The sequence below is a fragment of the Ruditapes philippinarum genome, unplaced genomic scaffold, assembly GCF_026571515.1.
Source record: "Ruditapes philippinarum isolate M1 unplaced genomic scaffold, ASM2657151v2 ctg3094_1_1_1_1, whole genome shotgun sequence".
In the NCBI taxonomy this organism is placed as follows: Eukaryota; Metazoa; Mollusca; class Bivalvia; order Venerida; family Veneridae; genus Ruditapes; species Ruditapes philippinarum.
In genome coordinates this window covers 496244-518467 of record NW_026858409.1, presented here as the reverse complement: position 1 = coordinate 518467, position 22224 = coordinate 496244, and the positions used below count along the sequence as shown (strand labels likewise).

At 33.0% G+C, this 22224-nt stretch overlaps 2 protein-coding genes across 2 annotated transcripts; one reads left to right on the top strand and one right to left on the bottom strand.

The window, feature by feature from the left end:
• Nucleotides 1-5105: 5105 nt before the first annotated feature.
• Nucleotides 5106-11018, top strand: LOC132753087 (uncharacterized). The gene is made up of 4 exons (XM_060743499.1): nt 5106-5690; nt 6498-7354; nt 8062-8134; nt 10906-11018. The coding sequence occupies exons 1-4, from the start codon at nt 5483-5485 to the stop codon at nt 11016-11018; spliced, it is 1251 nt and encodes a 416-aa protein (XP_060599482.1). The 5' UTR covers nt 5106-5482.
• A 3986-nt stretch (nt 11019-15004) lies between these two features.
• On the bottom strand, nt 15005-22224 carry LOC132753099 (uncharacterized). The gene is made up of 6 exons (XM_060743520.1): nt 22062-22224; nt 17997-18037; nt 17368-17438; nt 16438-16710; nt 15872-15979; nt 15005-15463 (listed from the first exon to the last, which is right to left on the bottom strand). Exons 2-6 carry the CDS (start codon nt 18024-18026, stop codon nt 15298-15300), a joined length of 648 nt encoding a protein of 215 aa, XP_060599503.1. The 5' UTR covers nt 18027-18037; nt 22062-22224; the 3' UTR covers nt 15005-15297.

Below are 22224 nucleotides of genomic sequence, written 5' to 3'. Positions count from 1 at the left end.
TCTTAATAATTACAATCGAAAATTCCAAAGAAATAGTAATAGTAACATAATTGCTTGCGTTAATGTCAAAAATATAGAAACATGTCCGTTGACGAGTGGTTAAGGTCGTTGAATTCAAATTACTTGCCCCTCACCGCTTTGGATTCGAATCCCGACAGGGACTTTGGATTCTTTCATGTGAGGAAGCCAGCTTACGGAACGTCGGTGGTTCTACTCAGGTGCCCGTTCGTGCCTGAAATAATGCACGAAAGGGCACCTGAATTCTTCGCACACCAGTAAAGCTGGAACGTCACCTTATGACCTATACTGTGTCGGTGTGACGTAAAACCCAATCAAACAAAAAAACACAAGTATTACAAGTACGTGTTTTCTTTTCTGTTTTCTTTCGCTCTAAAAAAGCTTAACCACCCAACTGCCCCAATCTAACAACCCTTTCTACCAGCCTATTCACCAAATGGTAAATGCTTAACATTATCCTTTAGTAACTATATTCAATAGGAAACCTATGATATATAGCAACGACATTGTTTATACTGTCTACCTTTTTAACAATTAAAAATACAGAAATGATATACGTAACTAAGATGTACAATTCTTAAATAATAACCAATTATTTCTGAAAACATACTGAACGGATTTGCGTGGACAATCTATAGACCATGCAAATTGTAAAGAAAACCCAGAAGAAATGCCAATTAGAAATTGAAATGGCTGGCAATTTAAAATCAGTCTCTGGCAAAAAAACAGTATTTAATAAACATACAAATAAATTATGTCAATTAATGTTTTTTTTAAGCAAAAAAGAAAACGTTCAGAGATAAAAGTTCAAGGGACTGAGGGAGAAGTAAACCCTCCACTTTTTTGTAAACTTGAGAAGCACAATAACGTTTTAACAACAAAATAGAAAAAAATTAACGGGTGAGGTAATAACAATAAAATGTAGATACATGTTATCAAAAAACATACACGACTTAAAGACTTTTAAAACAACCAGGACACTTATAAACATATAGATCAATGGTAGGATACTACGTCATCGCGCACCTGCTGAATGCTCCCACTTGGACCATTTTTTCGTCGACTCGAAGGTAAAATACAATTTTATTATAAGAAAACGTACGAGTATTAAAAATCATCTAGCGCACCAACGAATAGCTAAAGTACATGAGATAATTGTAAAAAAAGTTTATAGATTTATTGCCTGGTTTAGGCCTGAAAACGGGATAAGTGTTTTTCTCTGAATGCTCCTGCTCGGACTTTTCCCGAAACATAAGAAATAAGGTTGAAAACATTCTTGAAAATTATTTTTAACGTACCTTAATTTATAACCGAGTCATGTTTACACATTTTTCTAGATTAGTTTCAAAGATGTTTATTCAAAAGTCAGATTTTTAAAGTTTTTTGTTTTATAAAAATAGAAAATGCTCCCACTCGGACTCGATTTCAGAGATGCTCCCACTCGGACCCAAATATATACATTTTGAAAGCACATTGCTGTGTTAAGCTTTTATGGATTATTCTCACAATTTTTAAACCAATGTCAATAACTACTGTGTTTGGCGACATTTACTTTTTCCTTCTTTTTACAGAGATCACTTCTTTGATTCTGAAGAATGACGTCGTTTGGCAGGAACAAGGTGCCATGGCAAAGTTTCAACTGACACGATCACTTTACAAAAAGGTGCACTTGACTTGTGTTGGATCCGAAGGTATAATTCAAAATTATTGCCAACAACAAAGCCAGGACTATAAGACTTCAAATGGACAGTTTGGGTCTCAAGAATAAAGTTTTGTTGAGATGTTAAAACAATGGTGGTGTTTTATAAAGAAGTCACAATACATTGTTTAGTACCATACTGGATTAAGATTCTGTTGGACTTGTACATATATTAGAGGCCTGCATATATTCAATAATTGCTGACTTTAATATCTTGTTAATAATATAAAACCCAATGATTTGCGTGTTTGTTAAACTTGTGATTTAGATTTAAAAACAACATAATGGTACGTTTATGAACATAAAGAAATCAATATCTATCGGTTGATTAGAAGAATTTATTAAAGAACAACATGCAAATCATTTTTGTCATGAACTGGTTAAAAAGTCAATGTACTGCCATACCATGGCACATAAAGCATGCATCGCAATTATTGACAACTTGGACAATTTTAAGTATGAATGTTATCATGTGTACGTATTTTTACCTAAAACTACAAAATAAATAAATAAGAAAACAAAGATCACAGTTATTTCTTTATCACAGCCTTTACCATATCTTGGTTATAAAAGATCCTGTAAGTTATATTTCAGGTTGTTACTAAATAAAATTTTATATATATATATATAATTATGCTACTAAAACAATTTCCAAACATTAAGGAATATGTAAAATACGTATTGCAAATGCTTGTCCACATTATATGTAATCATTAAAATATACATGTATGCATTCATTTCTTATTGAAGAATTCAACTTACACTTAATAGAAAATATATTTCTAATTACCTCCCATTAAGAAATGTAAATTCGGTTTTATCTTTACACATTTATTATGCTTTTTGGAACATACAATATTGATAAATCTTCATTTGAGCATTATATTTATGATATAAAACCATAAGAAATTGATTTCAGGATATTTAAATGACGTTAAAATAATAACAATCATACAAGAAGGAATCACAGACAGTAAAATCCCCCGCCGAAAAGGAGGAAATACATTTTATAAAGAAGTAACCCTTACATACATGTACAAATCCAAGTAATGACACTGGTGAAAATTAATGAAAAGCTATAGCCTAGACATAATAAATCATGAGAAAAATAACATTCCGATGAAAAAAAAATCAAAGAAAGAACAACAAAGAAGCATTAAGTGAACACTTCTGGTCCTTATGCTCTGCTATTCACTTCTATTAAACATGTTCAATATAAAGTTTCAAGTTTATATCTCAAATACCTTTAGAGGTATATGGTCCTTGCAAACTAATCATAGTGAATACAAAGAGCAATTACTCTAAAATGGAGAGTTTTCATTCTTGTTTGCGGTATTTTACTTTATTGAAATCTATCCTCCAGTGAAGTTTCAGATAAATTGATCCTTTATGACACATTGTCCAAAATTAACGCAAAAACTGAACAAAAGACAATTACTTCAAAGAGCTATTATTCTTGTGTTTTCTAGAGTATTCCTCCTCACTGAGATATATCCACAGTTGGTATCTAAAATATTTGCCTCAGCTATGGCGTGCCAAGATGTCCCGCCATGTGCTTCCTTAAGTCGCAATGTGGTTTATACATTTCCCCATACTGGTCACAAACACAAATACTTTCTGCAAAACAAAACGTTATTATATTTTTAAAATGTATAATCAATTTGTTTCTTATTTCAGCGACTCTATTTAACGAGGAATTGTTTCAACACAACATTTTTTTCTTCTTATTCTTAGGCCGATAACTGATCCTCTAAGAAGACATATTTACGAGACTGTTATGATATACTTTTACAACTTTAGTGATCTAAATATTATAGTATCGTATTTTAAAAATGCTGTTTCATTGAATTCTAACTGATTATATGAATATATGAACTTGAATATAAAGATATTTTGAACTATAATAATATCTAAACACAGCAATGTGCTTTCAAAATTTGTATATATTTAGGTCCGAGTTGGAGCATCTCTGAAGTTGAGTCCGAGTGGGAGCATTTTCCATTTTTATAAAAAGAATTAAGAAAAACTAACTTCTGAATAATAATATTTGAAACTAATCTAGAAAAATGTGTAAACATGACTCGGTTATAAATTAAGGTACGTTAAAAATAATTTTCAAGAATGTTTTCAACCTTATTTCTTATGTTTCGGGAAAAGTCCGAGTGGGAGCATTCAGAGAAAAACACTTATCCCGTTTTCAGGCCTAAACCAGGCAATAAATCTATAAACTTTTTTACAATTATCTCAAGTACTATAACCATTCTTTGGTGCGCTACATGATTTTTTAATACTCTTACGTTTTCTTATAATAAAATTGTATTTTACCTTCGAGTCGACGAAAAAATGGTCCAAGTGGGAGCACTCAGCAGGTGCGCGATGACGTGGTATCCTACCATTGTAGGTGAAATATTGAGAAATATTGATGAAATAAAATGCGTATTTTCATTTTCCTTATTTTCGCTGTGAAAATTCATTATTCACTGCAGTGAAACATATTTTCCGTATTTTCACTGGTGTCTTGCCAGACTACTTTCTTTTAAATTTTGCCAGTACACAAATTGTAATGTCAAAAAAAAAAATGACAAAAAATGTACATAATATAATAAACAGAAAATTCAAGTTTTTCTCTATGAAAACATAATTTATTTTCATCTTGTGGCATGAAAATTAACATATTTCACTCGTGGCTACCGCCACTTATGGAATATTTATTTTCATACCACTCGATGAAAATAAATCATGTATTTATAGAAAATCTATGTATTTACTGTAATATGTCACTCGTGTTTCGCCTTAATTATTTATGTTTGTTACCTTAAGCTAGTTGATGGCAACGCCAAGTCATAAACACATAGGCAAACCAAAACGTTGAATGACTGTGAAAAGAAAATCAGGACAATTTGAACTCCTCCAGAGTAATAAAACAATTCAAAAGATGAAAATTGCAGACAGTTTAACTTTTTTGGGCGTAAAAGTTTAAGGTTTTGTTTGTCTAACGTCCTCTAGCCTGTACTGTTTGTACTTTTTATATATTATTGTAACTGTAAACAAAGTACCAATTAATCAGAATTGGTCCTGTTATCAAAGATTCACATTTGTCCTGAGCCGAAAGAACTTAAATTACATATGTTACGGACCACATGTGTTATAGAAAGAAAGAATAACTAGTAACGAACGTTTTAGTTATAAATTTAATCACTTAAAATGCATTCATCAATTGAACTATATCAAATTTATTATTTAAATATATCACTGAAATGTATTCATTGATTAAATCACTAAGATGTATTCTTTTATTTAATCTCCTAAATCTATTCAGTAATCAAATCAATAGATTAATTAAGAATAATTTTGCATTGTCACATTTTTTTCAGTTCCTTGATTCAGAAGGCCTGCTTGGACAAGATGATCAATCCCTATTTCACTTATTTACGCTCTTCTTCCGACAAATGTCCATAACGATTTTTAGAAGAATAATAATTCAATAGATTGTTAGATACAGTCAAGATTATTCCACACGAAGAATAATGATGAAAATTTAATGCTATATTTTTTATGCCTAAATATTATCTATATTTTTGAGTAGCCTAAATGTTCTCGACTTTATACGGATAGAACAAATAAAGCATAGAACATTCTTTAACATTAAGAATACATCTTCAATAAAAGAATCACAAGTAAATTCCTGGACAATAAAATTTCTAGATGATTTTATACATAAACTTAAATGAGTCATGTAAACTTAATTAAAAACCTCATATAACTATGTTTTTATTTCAGAGCAAAATGAAAGCTGGTTATAAAGTAATAGCCTTGGCTCTTATTTGTTTATTGAAAAATGGAGGCGAAAGTAGTTTAAGCCGAACAAATGTGATCAACATGGCGAGATTATTTTGCCCAGAAAGAAACATTTGCCCAACAAACAACTCTGACGCCAGCACGACACAGGAAGCAAGCAACACTTGCTGTATTGGTAAAAGTGTTGACATGAAATAAAGAAATAATAACATAACATTCTTTTATATCTTGCTATTTTGTTGCTTTGTTTAGTTTCCGAATGATGTAATCTTAAGCCTGTTTTCAAGTGGTTGTTTTTCGTTGTTGCTGTTGTTTTACTTTTAATATTTTTTGTGACTGGGGTGTATACATGTTACAAAGGTGATTTGATTTTTTACCCTTCATAGGTTTAATATATTTTGGTTTTCTGAAAATGGCGAAATCATTGTTTGGATTGTAAAGTTTCGATATATACAGAATACCAACAGGGAAAGATTTTTGCGCTGAACAAACTTCGAAAAAAAAAGAAAACTCTTTGTTAAATCTTTTTCAAACAATTGACAAAATTATTATAAAAACACGTTGATAAATCAATTTATGATTCATTTTATATTTCTTAAGTCTTACAATAATGATGGTAATAATTCCAATTATCTTTAAACTGTTCTGCTATTATTTATTTTATCTCAGCACTAGCAAACTACTCAGTTATAAGAAAAAGTTTGAATATGTATTCCGATATTTTCTTGCGTAAGCAGGTCATACTGAGCAATACCAGCAATTTTACCATTCGTTATACAGAATAGATATTTTTACTTAAATGGTTCGTAACATAATCGTTAATTAGTTTAAACGTATCTACAAAAGCTGCATGTAAACGATTTTTTCGTTATATTTCATTAAATGACTGTTGCATAAATGCATATATCATTGTTATATCGTTCTGTTGGCAATGCATGTTTTACATAAGAAAGACGGTCGTTATCTCTTTTTAATATTACAGATTGTTCTTGCGATCCAAATTGTACAGATTACGAGAACTGTTGTTTTCCGGATCAGGCTTATCCTGTAGGACACGGATCTTTGAACAAAGACAGTGTTAAGACTATTTCAGAAAAGAATAAGATACTGATAAATGAATGTTTATACCCTAAATCTACCCAGCCAAATGATATTCCAGGAAAAGTACTACAACAGTCATTCTGGATGGTTTCTAAAATCTTAGACAATAATGAGTCGTCAGAAAACCAGGCATGTGGTCTCATTGAAGTTGCACACTGGGGCAGCCTATTACCAGTATCATCGAAAATAACTGGGTACGTTTATAAAAACATTCACTGCTCTCGAGAACACGGTTTGAAAGATGAAAATGTTGTTTATTGGAAGGGAATCATGGTCTGTGACACAAACCGCAATGACTTTGAATTAACTGAAACGTTTGTCGATACATGTCATGTTCAGTTTTTTGCCCCAAAAGGAATCTTTATCCACAGATCAAGTGTCTGTTTCAATGACTTAATTGATACTTGTTCAGGAGATGTATTTCGCATTCCTGACTCTATACCGATGAACAAAACAGAAGTTAAAAGTGCATGTACGAGTGGATTTTTATCTCCGTACCGAACTGTCAATATGTATGCAAATGTATTTTGTCACATCTGCAATGGTCAATCAAAGGCAATTCCGTTTAAATGTAGAAAACAGTATATATCGGAAAACATGAAATTCGGGATAAATAGTATATCAGGACTAATAGACTACAACTATCTTCAAAAGCTAGAACATGCCAGAACAAACAGAGGAGATGTGTTGAAGCCGACTATGGCGTGTTTAAGAAAAGATGGCAGTGTTTTTGAATCGGTATATATCAACTTAGTTTTAATTATATTCATAATATGACATATGCTAAGATAGGATATGTAATAACAATCGCTTATAGATTTGAATACACCGATAACATAGAGCTTAAAATGTACGAAAGATAAGGGCATATTTCGTGTTCCCAATTGAACTTTGATAAAATGATTTAAAACCATAAAATGTTGGAGATTTCTTTAACCTTAATTTGGCTGGAGTACACTTATCCCTTTATCATCTTTGTTTTTATAACTCTGAAGGGAGCACTCATTAAAATTAAAAAAAAAAGTTTTTACACACTAAAACTGAGAGCTGACTAGAGATAGACATACACACACCATGACTTTATTTTATTTGAAACCCAATGTTTGTGATATAAATTGAAATTCAAGGCGTATTTTGATTTAATTCCGCAAACAGGCAATCTAGGCACGATATAGTTACATGTTTTATTCACAAATTGAGCGTTATACAAGTACATTTAGTTCTTTTTATCGATTGTTGTACACTTTTTATATTGAATTTCATTTCCTTAAAAAAATGACAAGGTTATTCTTTTGATACAAATATATTTTATTTTAGACACTGACCAACTTTCAAGTTCACAGTTTTTGGTTCAAATACTACAGCAATACTTTTTACTTCTTTCTGCATAATTTACGATGTCTCAACAAAAGTTTTTGTAAATAATCCCTTAATATTTATTGCAGACCTCAGGAACATGTAGACCCCGTTTCTGCCCAATAGGACAACTTCGTGGGAACAACGGCGAATGTTTCTTTGGTGTGTCCAGATGGTACAACGTTATATTCTTTTTATCGATACAACTTTTCAGTGACAAACCTTTTTGTATTTTCGATTACTTTCAAAACATGAGCGAGCCCATTACAAACATTGACTCTGTTTTGTTGAAATCCTTCAACATCGTGAGATTATTTTACAAGCCACTGAATTCTTCGTGTGTAACAAACGAATTATTTGTACGTTTGGCTAAGGAATCTCATACCACTGGCATTGAGCAATTGATCTCCCAAGTAGAGAAAAATTTTGAAAAAAAAATGGGCAATTTTATTCACATGACTTTAAAACCCCTTTCGTTCCCCTTCAATGATTTTCGACCCGTATTCCCCCATTGATTTTTTTTTAAATTTTTTGTATTTTTTTACGGTACTCATCTATGAATCACGCAGCAGAGGATTACCTTTGACCCTAACAAAGCTGTATTTTTGTGAAAATATTCAATTAGACAGAAGAGAGTTCAACATTACAAGCAACAATTTAGTGTTTGATAAAATTTCAAACCGCACTTTGATCGATGCCGAATACAGTCTAACAGAATCGGAGGGAAAAACCTTTTGTCATGTTTGTATTGATGGATCTGCATTTGAACCAATCTATTTGACTGGATCTGTTGAAAAGTTCTTCTTCTTGGATGCCTTTAACATCGGCATGTTTGCCCTTGTCATCATTTTTATGAATAGTTTTATATGAATTTACATGCATGAAAAATGAAACGTTTTGCGCAGAATATTCAACATGACCTGTGACATGATAATTATGAGCGATTTAAGTTTTTTATCGTCTGTAAAAGCTCGATGAAAAATTAAAAAAAATAAGATTAAAACGAAAAGTGCTCACAGTGTTGAAACACTTTTAAACTATGAACTCTAGCGAGGCACTTTAGATATATAATATATATCCTATTTATGCTAATGGATTTGAAGCATTAGCATTATGGCACAAAAGACTGTGTAGTTTTTCTTGCGCACTTCAGTAGTTAGTAAATTTTGCTATTGAAATAATGAGTTATCTTTATCAATGTTGCTTTAACAGCACCTTTAATGTTTGCCATAAATGATCTTAATTGTTTAATACTTATATATATATTTTTTAATTTATTTCATTTTATTAATGTTTTTTTCTACTTATTATCTTTGTTGTTGATAACAGTGTTAGTGAGTGGTTGATTGTACATCTCCTGTAAATGTGTTGTATTCATAAAAAGGGTGCTTTGCAAAGTTCGTATAATAATATTATGTCTTATTCAAGCATCAATTGATACCCTTGCCTACATATCCCACACAATTATGAGATTCCATGTTCATTAACAAAAGATCAGGATCAGGAACAAATTATCCTAATTAACTTTCATTGTTTTATAAACCTAAAATTGATTGTATTTTGCTAGAAGTGCAAAGTACATCACCATTATGTAAAATATTGCTAATTTGCAAAGAAACAATCCTATTTTAGGAAAAAAATCGACGAATATCGATACAAAATAAAGATCAATTTTAGGATCAAGATCAATAATTGGATAAACTGTAATATGCTACTTTCTTTTTAAATAACAATTAATTAATTCTAAAATTTCATAAACATGCTATTTTACGGTCATTTTTATAAAGTTAATATTAATATTTCACCTTGACGATAAACAAGGGAGACTATTTGTGTTTTTTAATTTGATCCTAATCTTGATCCTGATCCTTAAATCATTGTTAATTAACACGGGGCCTGGAGGTCTTTGTATCACAAACGCTTCGCATTACTATTACTTCGCGGATGTTGAACAGTCGATTCTTGTGTTGCTGGGTCGTGTGGGTTGCTTTCATTGAATGCCGCCTTTCCTTGTTGATCTTGTTTATCATATATTATGTATCAAAATACGGACATAACTGATTGTTTTTAATGCATTGTCATATGAGAAAAATACTATGTTTCATGGCCTTAAAGACTTCTGTTTTACATGTAAATATGTCATTTCTCACATCGACACAACTATTTAGATGATAAGATGTACTAAACATGCAGCAATTCCGTGTTGTCTTAAAAACATCTCTATTTGTTTTGTGTTTTTTGTTTTTGTTGTTGTTTTTTTAATTGATTTATCTTGTATTTTCTGTTTTCAAAATACAGACATAATTTGATGGGTTTTTTTTATCTTCGTAATATATATGTATAAAATTTCTATGAATTGTTGTAATAAAACGTTGTACGAACATTATTGTTTAATTGTGATTTTATTCATAACGAAAGCCTACAAGGCCGTGCAAAAGTGAGCGGTAGTAACGACTTAAGTAACAATTCAAAGTCCTCAGTATATCGCGTGAAAGGATACACTTAATGCCAGAAAAGTGGATTATTTCTAATTCTAACACGACCCGCTTTTTTCCGTATTGAAAATAGAAGAACCGAAAGTGTAAGTTATGATGCTATAAAATATCTGTTTGAAGTTCTATACTTAAACATGTGACGTAATCATTATACACGTGACGTACTACTAAAAATGTGACGCGCTTACAATAAGTACGGAAACAAATCAGGCGCAATTTAGCTTAATATCAGGTACGACAGCATTTATTTGTTGATGTCTTGTTAGATTCAAAATAATATATCCAGATCGGTGATTTTATTGCTTGTGGTTTGGATGCGCGCCATAATATCACTCGGGCTACGCCCCCGTGATATAATTTCCCGCATCCGAACTCCAAACAGTGATTTTATTGAGCAATAAAATCACAGTTTGGGATATATTATTTCTTAATTATTAGTCTTGGAAGCAGAAGACAAAAATGCCGCTTATGACTTTATTCCAATGCATTATGGATTCAAAAGATTACAACAGCAAGAAAATCTCAGCTCACATAAAAAAGGAATTTGTTAGGACTGAGAAGGTCTCCTCGACAACAACCACAAATCACACTGAAAAGTCTGAACAATATATACTTAATTTCGCGCTAAACACTGTTAACGTATCAGGAATATTGATTTAGACAAAAACTGTTTAAGTACTAGATGAATAGAATTTAAATTCCCCAACAAACAAACTTATACTCTTAGTAAAAAATAATGTGTTAAAGTGAAAAGTGTAAAGCTAAATATCTACTCAATGTAGTTCACACTATTTAAGTTTGAATTTTGAAAGGGAATATTTCAATACACATGCATATGAAAGATGTCAGAATTAAAGCAGCACAACTCCAGATTCATGCTGATTTTCATGAAAATTTGAAAATGTATTAAACAGTATAATATAAAGTTACCAAAAGAATGCAATTTACACATTATCAATGGCACTTACAGCCTATGTAAATTACGTAATTAAGAGGTCAAAATATGCAAAAATAGCCCTTACTGCGTTAGTAACTCAGTAGAAATATAGTTATACATACTGAAAAATTCGGTCATTAATCGCATATATAAATTTTCACTAGAATTTTGAATCTTTATACCTTTCCTAAAATCTTAGTATATTTTTGAATTTTCTCAGGTTTGATTTTATCGAAATATTATTTGCTCATCTGGAGGCGTGTAGCTTTAAATGATATTGTAAATTTTCAAACATTTGCGCCATTGTAACAACATAATATATACGTTTGGTATATTACTTAAGAAATAATATATCCCAAACAGTGATTTTATCGCTCAATAACATCATTGTTTGGAGCATAATATATACATTGGGTATATTATTATATCATTATGTGGAGCAAATCTTAAATCTGAAATTGTGAATTTTATTTCTGGAAAATAAAACTTTTAGATATTTAAGAAAGTGTTATGTTATTCAAAGTCAGTCAAAACACCATGTATTTCACTCATTCAATGTACAAATTATTCAAAGACACAATGAGGTGATAAACATGAAAGTACAATGAGGCTCAAACAGCAGTAAAATGAAGATAAGCTCATACTAACGAACTTTAAGTTAACATCAAATGTAAGGGTTCAGTGTTATTTGTGCCGTGTGGAGGCCATAGAAAACTAAACGTCGCCCCGTACATATAATCAAAGATTTTATACTTTCGATCGTTGAAGATCGTGCGCGTCATATTTGTTGTGTGTACATGTTTATGGTATTTTAAGCTACTGCTATTTGACCCTTTACAACTTGGGTTGTTCTAGCATTTTTACTTGAATACTGTAAAATCATCCTTAGGATATGGTGCCTGCTTTTTGACGTCTTAGTGTGATATGCAGGCTTCATAACCTCTGATCCCCTTTGAAAATTCTATTTTGTTTGGTTCCGCGCATTGCTTTTTCGGAAAAGGGCATACGCTTTCTATTGCTTGGAGACCATACGCCGCATTTCATGGAATGACGGGAAAGTATCACATTGAAGGTTATATGACACACCTGCAAATGTTTCTAAATTAACATTTCATCAATTTCGTGTCTGTTTACACCGTTGCTAGGGGGCGTAGACGGTAACTTGCATTTTCCAGTACCGTCCATGAACTATGGTGGCTGATTTGGTACACTTTTGTGCGTCGTGCTGTCGCTAGTGCCATACGGCGCGTTGTCTGATTTTCGTCTTGTTTTCCTGTCGCTAACGATGCAAGTCTAATGGCGCGTTGTCGCGCGGCATGTTGTAGCGATGTCACATTGTCGCTCAGCTCAAATCGAAGAATAGGCTATTTGTATATATATATAAGCCAAGCGACATGGCGACATCAGGACAACGCGCCGTTTGGCTTGCTTCGGTAGCGACAGGACAACAAGACTATAATGCGACAACGCGCCGTTTGCTAGCGACAGGACGACAAGGCGATATCGATATAGGTTGTGTTATCGCTATCGACAACGCAACGGGCAAAGTGTACCAAATCAGCCACTATAAAGAACAGGCTAAAAAACGAGCTTGCAAGATTTTCAGATTTATCGTTTTGGGCGATCTTTAGGGATTCCGTTTTTGTTTTCTATTATATTGTATACTTCAAGTATACCGGACTGCGTTTATGTCATAACCTTTCACCAATAAACCTAGATAAAATATATTCCCATTAATGATCAACAAAGTGAGATGTGATATCAGGGAATTGTGGACAATGTTAAGCAGCACCTGAGTTTTCTCATAAAAATTAAACGACCAGCTGGACTCGCCAATAACTAAAAGTGAAACAATACAGATGAACTGACTCTATCATTCCTACAAAACATTGTGGTTTGTTTTCTGCTTGAATAATAGATTTTATTAACCCACTTACTCATTTCTTATTCGAATCACAGTGCATAACTTTCAAGAAAAAAAAACACATTCTGTTCGTCCACCGCTTTCAAAAAGACAAAAGTAAGCAGACCTACTTTGTATGTATAAGCATATACTATTATTTTGAGAAATTCATTGAAAAGTATATTGTATTTTCATACAAACGGTAATATTTGAATGTGTATGATCGAAGTCGTTTTCATATTAGCCTTTAATCTGATGATTTTCTTAAATGGACTTGTCCAACTTCTATTTTTGGAATAGTCCTCTATCAATTTAGGGTATGTTAAGTCCAGGTCACATGTAATGGTACTTGTATAACGTCCACATCTTCTGTTCAGTATTTAAAATGACATTATGTCCATTCCAAGATGTTTAATTTGTTACCTGTAAAACTACATGTGAAGTTATCATCTTATGTCATGATTTTTTAAAATTCAAACTTGGCTCGGCGCCTGTCTACATGGTCGATAAAACTAGTCCTCCTCGAGGTATTGTCTATAATTAAAACACGCGACTTAAAAAGGCTGCATATTCAACAAATATTTAGGGACCGCAATGGAACGATTCGTGATACCCCTTGTGTTGGTGTGCATGAATTATGTTTGTGTCATGTTATGTCTTACTCCATATGTTATATGACAATGTACGAGTATGACCATTATGCTAAAATAAATTTAAGCTTCGACATGACAAAACCAACATAATGCGTTGGCGACCAGCATGGATCCAGACCAGCCTGATAATCCGCGCAGTCTGATCAGCATCCATGTTGACGCTGTCAGTTTCTCTACTTGTAATAGGGTTGGTAAGCGCAGGCTGGTCTGGAAACATGCTGGTCGCAAAAGCACTATGCTTGTTTTTTCATGACGCGGCTCATTTTATCTAGAGGCATTTTATTTACTACGGGTTGAACTGAAACGTTCAATGAAGAGGTTTCATCGAAACCCTTTTGAAGAATAATGGAATATGAATAGATTTTACAAAGTCAATGATTTACTTTCCCAGATAGTTTTGTCCCTTTCAAGATTATCCTATGAACTACAAGGTTTTTATTTTTAGAAAAATTGTTCCAATCATGATTCTCTTTAATCATGAAAAGTTTAAGAAAATTTTCTTATTTAAATTCTCTTACTAGGAAATGTCGTTAAGAACGGTGTCAAAATCATTGACCCCGGAGTGAGACCAATTTTGATACTTTGTCCGTTGTTATAGAGATCCATTAGACAATGCTACACACGAAACACCTCAGCTGGAGACCTTTCGGTTAGACAAAGACAAAAAGAATGTCGTTGTTACTTTTTTTAAACCTTTACGAAACTTTGGAAAATCATTTGACCCCGGTGCTATGCCAATTGAGATCATGTGGCCATGATCTGAGCACTCTTGGTAGAGGTTTACTTAAAAATGCAGCTCACTATATATATAAAGGTTCAAAACGCGAAACTGTACGCTAGTTATTGGTTACACTTACAACTCGTTTAGACATTTATTCAATTACACAACTGTAAGTATTTTAAACTTGCAGCAACCGTCAATGCTTTATCTTAGTCAATTAAGATCCTGTATGTTGTAATTAAGGTTGTTATATTTTATATACGTATATAATTATGCTTCTAAATCAATTTTCAAACATTGAAGAATATGTAAAATGTGTACTCTACATTATATGTGTTTATTAAAATATAATTATGCATTCATTTCTTATTGAAAAAATTTGACTTAGATTTTATAGAAAATATATTTCTTATTACCTCCCTTTATTACATGAAATGTAAATTCGGTAATATCCTTATAAATAATGCTTTTTGGAACTTACAATATTGATAAATCTTCATTTGAGCATTATATTTATGATATGAAAACATAGAATAATTGAGTTACAGGATCTTTAACACAATTACAGCAATCCTCCATATCTATGCTATGTTGTTGTAACCGGTAATGCTATATGCTAGTTATTTATGCACTTGCAGCAACCGTCAAAGAAGAAGAAATCCGTCTCAGTGTCGTCTATGTATTCGGCGTCATCAACACTGCCAACATGTGTCTTTAAAACAACGGCAGTGTGTAAATTGTTCTCCCTGTAACATGTACAGCCAGTGCATCCACTCACTGTTCTGAAACATAACAAAACAGCCTGTTTGTGTGAGAGTTAAAAATACATGTTATATCTAAGTAGTTTTCTAAGTTTTTTTTAGAAGAAATATATTTAGCCACATAATTTTACTAAAATAGTTGAAAAGAACAGAATTATGAATTCAGAAAAAATGTACGAATTTATTCTTTTTCTTGAGTTATCTTGCAATGTTTACAAAGTAAGTTTCACAATATCGTTTCCAGCGTAAAAAGTCATATATAAATAAAATCTTAATTCATAGAACTATTCTCATTGAAAGTCATAGATATTAAAGTAACTGATATAGCTTTTATTTAAAGGCAATGATTCATAAAAAATTACTGTCAGTGCCCTATGAGTATCAAATAAAATCAGTCGAAAAAAGCATTTTTCTCTCTTCAGTACTTACTGGCATTTATGCTCTGCAAAATATTGCATTGCACCTTGTAGTTGTAGTAAAACACGTTCTACACCGTATACATTTGTTTTCTTTTTCGGAAAGGCGAACTTCACTGTACTGTGAATATAGATAATTGATGAATATATTTAAATTATCAAATGAATATATATAGAGCAAATGATATAGAATTACAAAGCTTTTTAACTAAATTTAGATTTAAAAAATATTTAATTAAATGAACTAATAATTGGTGTTGATGTTTAACCCTATAAAATATTTGAAGTTATGCACCAGTCAATTATAGCCCCGACCCCCATTCCCGAAGCATTTTGAGGCATTGCGCTGGAGGAGGGCGGTGATGAGCAGATTTCCATATTCCATCTGTCGACGCATTGTGGTGGTTTTGCTTTGACCTCAACATGGCCCCTGGGGATGCGTATGTTAGCCTCGCAGTAAAAGGGAAACTACACTATTTTGAATGTTTCTGACAGTCTGTTTAGCATAAAATGTGTTCAAAAGCGTTAATTACAGAAAAGAACTTAAATTAAACGTTGCGTCCATCTAATCTGACTTACGACACGCAGCATCCGTGGTAAACGCCCCTCGGATTCTCTTGTCTACGACGACGTAATGGGGCATCTGTGAAATTTCCACCTTTGTCTAAACAGGAAAATGCACATGGTCCTCGAACAGATTCTGTTATGTTTTTAACAATAGTCCTGTTTGCTATTCCTTCTATGTATTTTTGAAGAAATATCGTTTGTTCTTTCTCTGATCTGAATGTACTTGGATAAGATTTGATGAGATTTTCTGCCGTAAGTTTCATCTTTTCTATCTCGACATCATCCCTGCAAGAACATATATCACTTAAATGGCTTCTTTGTGATGCTTTTGTAATATATATCTACCGGCACATTTTCTTTTATTTAACGCCAGACGAAAACGTTCCAGACGTTGTTATTTAGCTTTATGATTCACAGATCTGGTTTAATTGATTATCAACTATTAAAGCTGCATGCCCCTATTTCAGCCAAAATACTTAAAAAACATCCAACTTTTGGATTTGAAGAAAAGTATTAAGATTCAAGTATTAACTTAATTATTTTGTGCGATTATTGACTGATATTGCAGTATTTATTTCATATTTCTTCTGGGTTACTAACGCAGTAATGGCTATTTTTGCATATTTCACTTTTTGATAATTTGAGTATATTGTATAGGACGTAAAAGCTTTGCTAACTTCACAATAGTTTCTTACATGTCCGGTGTGGAGCACCGAAACATATGACCTCGGTTATACACATGTAGTAACCATCCGACTGACATTAGCATTGTTAGTGGTGGTGCGGTAGATCGTGCCAGCGACCAATGAAAAACGAAACCGGTGCTTGCCAGCGACCCATTGATATTTAAACCGGCGCGTACCAGCGACCCCTAAATATCTGAACCGGCACGTTACCACTGGACCACATATCCATTATAATCAATTGAGCAAACTATTTTACCTTGTTTCTCTCCAAATCAGTATAGCGAGTAGAGCCACTGTCACTACTGACAACACTGCGACCACACCTGTCTGAAAATAAAACAAAGACACCAACTAAACAAACACAAGTAAATTCCTAATTTTAAGATTCATTTACTTGTTATAACAAAAGGACATGTGACAAGTACTATTTACATAAGAAGGCAGACCATCGGGCAGATGGACAGGAGTATATTGAGCAAGTTTACTGGCGGGTTGCGGGCAAACAACTGGGTCTCGGGTAAATAGGCGGGTTTCGGGCAAACAAACGGGTTTCAGATAGTTTGCTGGGTTTCGGGTTAATAGGCGGTTTCGAGCAAACAGAGCGGTTTCGAGCAAACATGCAAGTCTCGAGTTGGCCGACGCTCAGACAGGTAATTAAGATAATAAAAACACATTTTAACCCGGTTGGTATAGGATAGCATGATAATTTTATAGAGTTTAATCATTGTAGAATGGACCTGCTGTCCGATATTGCAAAGCATGTTAAATTATAACAACTGCAAATGACGGCGAAATTATGAAAATATGATAAACAGTCATGATCACATAAAAACTGCGAGCTAGCCATTCAGTGTTTGTTCTCTAAAAACCTGATTAGTTACTTACAAGAATTCTCTGGCAACTGCAATCTGCCATTCTCTAATCGGCTAAAACATAAAATAAAAAAAATGTTATAAAACTGAAACTGTTTAAATGTAAGACTTTGTGCTTTGATACATAAAAAAACAAAAGGCCGTAAAAATATGCCATTGGAATAGACAAAACTGTTCATTTGTTTTAAAAACCGTAGAATGTATAACACAATTTGCTTAAACCTTAGGCGTTCGCAAAATTTCGACAGAGGTTAATGCAATTTACGCTGATAGTCCGACATTACAGTCTTATGCTTCAATCTTGTGTAACTTTTTAACAGTTCACTACATCATCCATTTCTTGAGTCCTCGTAAAGTTATATATATTTTGTATATACACAGTAATAATATCAATATTTTTCTGAGATTTGTGTACCATTTGATGATTTTTTTTCTCACTCGTTTTTAATCTGGATTACTGTTAAGATGAACATAAGAAGCAATAGCTTTATTTTTCATGATTGATAAACTTGCTAAATGGGAACTACAAATCAAATAAAAAAATACGTGGTAAGAAAACGTAACACTTAAATTCGGCGACAAGAAACGATAGAGCGATATAGACCATATGCCTCCGAAAGAGGTTTTTGTTTGTTTGTTTGTTTGTTTCATTTTACGCCTTTTCCCAACAGTATTTCAGTCATATAGGCGGACAGTTTCCTAACCATCGTTCCTGGAGAGTTACACCAGTACTAGACTACCTTCCTCCGTGCTTAACTACCAACGCATCTCCCGGGGATCGAACCCACGCCAGAAAGGTAACTGGATTAGAAGCCATCCACTCTAACCCCTCGACCACGGAGGCGGTTCCGAAAGAGGTAGCTCGGTTGTTTATCCGGCGTGTTTAAGGGGTAGCTCGGTTGTTTATCTGGCGTGTTTAAGGGGTAGCTCGGTTGTTTATCTGGCGTGTTTAAGGGGTAGCTCGGTTGTTTATCCGGCGTGTTTAAGGGGTAACTCGGTTGTTTATCCGGCGTGTTTAAGGGGTAGCTCGGTTGTTTATCCGGCGTGTTTAAGGGGTAACTCGGTTGTTAAACCGGCGTGTTTAAGGGGTAGCTCGGTTGTTTATCCGGCGTGTTTAAGGGTATCCGGATATTTACCAAAGCCCCCACCCCCGACAGTTGCTCCCCGAACATTTTTTGCAGTGACTGACAATTGCACCCCTTATATCTTTTGAAGGGGCGGACACTCCCTTCCCCCTCCAACATTGCTGAAGGACGGACATGTGCCCCCATCCCACCGATTAAAAGACATTATATCGTTGTAAAACGAGATATATTCCCGTTATTACGGAATTGAATCTCGTAGTCGCGAGATAACCTTAAGCCTTGTTCGAAAAGAAATTAATTAAGTGACACGATCTGACTTTAGGACGAAATGTTTTAGAAAGCTGCGACTTAAACAATAGTAATAAACTACAGCTGGTAGATTTAAGCTGAACATGTGCCTTTATGGTAGTTTTATTCTAACGCTTTCCTGCCAAAAATGTCTAACATCGGCCAATATCGTAATTAATCTGTCATTTCCGGAATGTCATTTTTCACGATCTACGGTATTCAATAATTTTTACCGTTTATAACCAGAATTAAGTACAAAACGATAATTGATGAATGATTGTAAATCTAATGCCCAAGATTTTGAAATAAAAAATCTTCCGAAATAACGGTACGATATTGGCTGATGCTAGAATTTTTTTGGCGGGAAAGCATTAATTACAGTAAGACTACCTCAATATAATATGATATAATATGATATGATATGATATGATATGATATGATATGATATGATATGATATGATATGATATGATACGATACGATACGATACGATACGATATAATATAATATGCACTTTAGTACAAATTTTCAATTTGTCATGCTTTAATGCTCATCAGATAATAGATAAACTATCAAATTAGCTCTATTATATTTACTCCTAAATATTTGTTTTAAGCAAAAATAAATCAGTAACACATTTTAATACTTTTCCAAGCGTAGCAATCAATTTAAGTAGAAAGTACCGGGAAGTCGGTGGTACATTGATCATCATTTGCTAAATACGTCATTTTGTTACAAATCTTTGCTAACCAATCGAAATAAAGAGTCGCCGGCAGGGAAAATGACTCGACATAAAATCCTGTTTTATTAACTGTTTTTAACGTTTATAGACAGTATAATTCCAATATAATTAAAATGTACAAAGCTATTTATCATGTACTCATAAATGAATATTGAGAAATATTGATGAAACAAAAGACGTATTTTATATCGTTTTTTTGTTTTCTTTTTTCGTTTTTTTTACCGGTGTCTTGTCAGAGTACTTTCTTTTCAGTTTTTTATTCTATTGATACAGGATCAATTTTCATCTTGTGGTATGAAAACTATCATATTTCACTCGTGACTACTGCCACTCGTGAATTATTTAATTTTTATATCACTCAATGAAAAAAAATCCTGTATTTATAGAAGAAACTTGAACTTTCTCTATATATCTGCTGTAATTTGGTTTATTTATTTATTTATTTATTTATTTTGAAAAAAAAAACAAAAAAAAACCCACACACAACAAAACAACAACAAAACAACAAACACACTCACGCATGCACATACGCACGCACACACAAACAAACACACACACAATAAAAATACAGGAAAACCTTTGAAAGATGTTTTCCTTAAAGCTACATGCCTCCAGATAAGCAGAAATATTTCAATAAAATCAAACTTGAAATAAAATGTACTAAGATTTTTCAGATTAAAGATTCAATATCTTTTTAATGTCATGTGCGATTAATGACTGATTTTTTCATTATTTATAACTACATGTATATTTGAACTGCGTTACTAACTCAGTAAAGGCTATTTTCTTTGCATATTTTGACCTCTGTTTGGTTATTAAAGTGGTCTGCATGTGCCATTGATAATGTGTAAATTGCTTCCTTTTGGGTTCTTTACAATATTATAATAAAAAAAATATTTAAATAAATTTTCAGAATGTTTATGAAAATTAGCATGAACCAAGAGACGTGCTGTTTTAACAGCGAATGGTGCATGCAAAAAAAAAGGATTGCTATAGGTAAAACCCCCCATCATGTAGCACTAAAATATCATAAAGCAGTACAATACATTTTACTCTGCGTTACATACGGTTTACCTGTATGTTCCATGCTACAACTCAACATCATTTTACCATTTATAAAGGTTCAATAAATGAGCCGCGTCACGACAAAACCAACATAATGCGTCCGCGCAGTCTGATCAGGAGCCACACTGTTCGCTATCATTTTCTTTACTTGTAATAGGGTATGTAAGCGAACAGCATGGATCCTGATCAGACTGTGCGGATGCGCAGACTGGTCTGGATCCATGCTGGTCGCAAACGCACTATGTTGGTTTTGTCGTGACGCGGGTCAAATATTTCATGAGATATACACAACTATAACTTCTTATTTGGTGATGCCCAGGCGTAGCTCTAACAGTGTCAAACTAGTAATGCTTACATGCTTACATATGATATAACATTTCAATTTCACCAATGATGCTACCACATGTATGCATTTTCTGTTCACAAAAAGTAGGGATATTTTTATATATATAATTATATTTTTGTTAGATCTAGTTATTAAGAAAACTCTATTTTTTTATATTTATCAAATAAATTGAATAAATTATTCCCTGCATTTTGTTCGAAAATTTTACTTCTCAATGGCCGATCTACATCTAGGTACTTTTTATAGCGTCAAATATCTTAAGTTGCCTTACTGTAATGCTTTCCCGCCCAAAAAAAATCTAACATCGGCCAATATCGTAGGAAATCGATTATTTCCAGAACGTTATTTTTTCAAAATCTTGGACTACGTCAAACGTTCATGACGATACCAGCGCCGTCCTCTACGCTACGTCAAACGTTCATGACGATACCTTGCTAACAACTCAAGACTTGTCCTCTCTAACATGTTGCAAATGTATGTACATGTAAGTATGTAAGCCCGTCCGTGTTGTAAATTCATAAATGCATCAAACGCTTTAATGAAAATCAACAAACCTTAATTTATTTAAAGTCCCAATCCCTGTATACACAAGTGAAAATCTACGACGTGTGACGCTTAAATAAATGTATCATATCATATATGAGCAGTCATTTCTATTTTAAATCAGTTTAAATCATACTTTCCCGAATGTATCATACACTTTCAATTTAAACCTTG

Bases quoted from the DNA above. Each gene is read 5' to 3' on its own strand.
- LOC132753087 (XM_060743499.1), top strand. From the start codon at position 5,483: ATGTTTTTATTTCAGAGCAAAATGAAAGCTGGTTATAAAGTAATAGCC. The intron at 5,691-6,497 runs GTAAAAGTGTTG...TTAATATTACAG, and splicing joins AAGCAACACTTGCTGTATTG to ATTGTTCTTGCGATCCAAAT. The intron at 8,135-10,905 runs GTGTGTCCAGAT...CTTAATTATTAG, and splicing joins CAACGGCGAATGTTTCTTTG to TCTTGGAAGCAGAAGACAAA.
- LOC132753099 (XM_060743520.1), bottom strand. From the start codon at position 18,026: ATGGCAGATTGCAGTTGCCAGAGAATTCTT. The intron at 15,980-16,437 runs GTAAGTCAGATT...CTATATTCACAG, and splicing joins TACCACGGATGCTGCGTGTC to TACAGTGAAGTTCGCCTTTC. The intron at 15,464-15,871 runs GTAAGTACTGAA...GTTATGTTTCAG, and splicing joins TTTGCAGAGCATAAATGCCA to AACAGTGAGTGGATGCACTG.